The 2,816-nt window shown below is 30.7% G+C and overlaps 1 protein-coding gene across 1 annotated transcript; it reads right to left on the reverse strand.

The window, feature by feature from the left end:
- Positions 1-792: 792 nt before the first annotated feature.
- On the reverse strand, positions 793-2,202 carry LOC145074408 (large ribosomal subunit protein eL36y-like). The gene is made up of 4 exons (XM_079020787.1): positions 2,078-2,202; positions 1,412-1,516; positions 1,095-1,294; positions 793-967 (listed from the first exon to the last, which is right to left on the reverse strand). The coding sequence occupies exons 2-4, from the start codon at positions 1,511-1,513 to the stop codon at positions 937-939; spliced, it is 333 nt and encodes a 110-aa protein (XP_078876913.1). The 5' UTR covers positions 1,514-1,516; positions 2,078-2,202; the 3' UTR covers positions 793-936.
- Positions 2,203-2,816: the final 614 nt, after the last annotated feature.

Genomic DNA, 2,816 nt, shown 5'->3' on the forward strand with positions numbered 1-2,816 from the left:
TTATATTTAAATTTTTTCTACATGTTAAATATATTGTTTTGCTGTGATTTTTAAAACAGAACTTGGGCAATTTATATTTGTTTTCCACTTTATTATAAAAAATTTTGTTCAATCTAAAAAATTATTTGATATGAGTTATTGGTTTTTGTTTGTATTACATTTTATTATAAACAGATTAATTGAATCAAAAAAACTATTTCATATCAATTATTTGTTTTTGTCACATGCTTATTTATGAATTTTTTGTTTTAGTCATAAATTTTTTGTTTTAGTTAGTTTGGATGTTCTGTACATTGTTGAAGGTTGGTAATATTTTGTAACATCGTTTTATTCAATTTTAGCAAATCTCACTTAATCCATCATATTACTGTATTTTTTTTATAATTATGTATTGTTGTATTTTATGTTAATTTCATCTACATATGTCCAACAAAAATCATGCAATAAAAAAAAAATTTTCAAAAATCTTCATTCCTAATTAAATACTTCCCATTTACTTAGTAATTAAATACTTACAAATAAAAAAAAATTATTGAAATATTCAATATTACAATTTATAATTTACCAGAATTATTGAAATAATATTTTATTAAATAATTAATTTTTAAATTCAATTCAAAAACAACACCCCATGGTTCCACGGGTTTTAACCTAGTTCCAATTGCATATTAATCCAACTTAAAATGATTTTTTGATTTATAATATTGCTTAACTTTAGATCAAACAAAAGTATAAAAGTCTAAACACAAAAAGAAGTTTGATTAGATGACCTATGATTTGAACAAAATAGAGTCGAGCAAAATCATATCATAAAGAACGATCTTTTTAAAAAAAGTACACAAAATCCAAATCACATAATAGAGAAGACAGATGTTTTACTTAACTACTAAAAGTTTAACAAAATTATGCAAAGAAAACTAAATCCTGAAAAAGTCCTCACTTCTTCTTCTCTGCACCTCCACCAGACCTGCAAATAATTACACAAAATTAACAACAAATTAATAACATCAAACAATCAAAGTAATTTGAAGTACAAAATAAACATAAGTAAAAGAATTTGTTTTGTAGCACTAAAATGAGAAAAAAAAAATTACCTCATCTTGCGAAGAACACTTGACATCTCCTCTCTCTTCTTCTTTGCTCTCTTGTGGGTACCCAACTTTCTCTTGGCGACCTTAAGGGCACGTTTGTCCTTTCCAACTTTCAACAACTCAGTAATCCTCTTCTCATATGGTGCAAATCCAGCTACCTCACGGATTAAATTCCTCACAAAATGCGACCTTTTGCTTGTTTTCTACACAAAAATAGCACCATGAACATGTGTTCCAAAATCTAAATCAAGTCTTTCACAGTATAAATACACGATTTGAGAACATTTCAAGAATGAAATTAATTAAAATAAAGAACTTACGCCTTTTCTATCAGATGGGCGAGGAGCTAACTCCTTCTTGGTGACAACATGACCTTTGTTCAATCCAACAAAGAGGCCTGTGTTAGGCTGTTTTGGTGCCATATCCTGTTACAAATGTGAAATCCTGTATTAGTTTCACAGAAACTAAACAGTTTATTTGATTATCACATGCTTTTGAATGCATAAACTCTTTACTTAAAGTGGCTTGAAACAGGAAATAGAAACAAATGTGGATGGGATTTTGTCCAAGCATCGAAATTTCAGAAAAATATACAACGAATATCTTTAAACGCTTTGAATCAACAGTTTTTTTTATCAAATCCCTGTTAATAACTTTTGCTCACGCTATTACTATGTAAATAGATAGCAGAAGTCTCAGATAAATCCTTTTCGTAAGATAGTTTTACACAGAAACAGGCATAATCAATTAGGGTACAAATTTGTTTATACATCGGAATCTAAAGAAACAACAAAGAATAGAACACTTCGATTGACCAGTTGATTATCAAAATCAAATCATCAAGTGCATCAGACGCACGGCCGATTGTAAAATCATAGTGCGCAAGGTTTAACAGAAGAATGATGGCGTCTAGAATTCAAGCTTAACATCAAATAAAATACAGAATCAGTGTAAGATGCAGAGTCCATATTGGAAAAGACGCGTACCTCGGCGTATATCTGGATCGGCGTTCTATGAAAGGAGACGATTAGGGTTTTAGGTCAGGACATCATTTTATAGTAAGAAGCTGAGAAAGTGAAAAATGGCGTCTTAGTTTCGGCCTTTGGGCTCTGTATGTTAGACTAAGAAGGCCCATGTTCAAGCTAGTCCGATATTGGCCTTTCGCATCATATTGCTTATTAATCAAAACACTATCGGTTATAAATTCACTTAGATAGTTTTTTAACGTCAAGGAAAGAAATATATATAAAAAGAAAGAGCTAGCAAGAAACTAGCAAAAAAATCTAACAAAGAAAACCATAAAAGAGAACATCACAAAATGGCCAAAATAGGCTTTTGGAGCCAACCTACCCAATTAGTATCAATCCTCTTATGTCTATTGTTATATTATAAAACGCCTACGTGACAATGTCGTCGAATAAAAGAGCCTTCATCGGTTGAGCCTTGCCAAAGACAAAATTATTCCTAAATAACAAAATACACCACCACATCACAAAGAAAAAAAAAACCTTCCAAGTAATCATTCACACCTTTAGAAAGACGAAGATTCTTAAACCAACTTAGTCAATCTTCATAAGAAGAGAGAGTAATGGAAGGTAACTCCCACAAACGTAGCACCTGAGATAAAATATCTCGAGCAACCGAGCAAGTAAAGAAAACATGACTAACCGTCACAAATCTAGCAAGCCAAAGAAGGAATATCAAACCCCCTCTTTGAGAGATTGA

The sequence above is a fragment of the Lactuca serriola genome, chromosome 9 (assembly GCF_051521515.1).
Source record: "Lactuca serriola cultivar US96UC23 chromosome 9, Lser_US96UC23_V15, whole genome shotgun sequence".
NCBI classification, from domain to species: domain Eukaryota; kingdom Viridiplantae; phylum Streptophyta; class Magnoliopsida; order Asterales; family Asteraceae; genus Lactuca; species Lactuca serriola.

Bases quoted from the DNA above. Each gene is read 5' to 3' on its own strand.
- LOC145074408 (XM_079020787.1), bottom strand. From the start codon at position 1,513: ATGGCACCAAAACAGCCTAACACAGGCCTCTTTGTTGGATTGAACAAA. The intron at 1,295-1,411 runs GTAAGTTCTTTA...ATTTTTGTGTAG, and splicing joins GCCCATCTGATAGAAAAGGC to AAAACAAGCAAAAGGTCGCA. The intron at 968-1,094 runs GTAATTTTTTTT...AATTATTTGCAG, and splicing joins AGTGTTCTTCGCAAGATGAG to GTCTGGTGGAGGTGCAGAGA.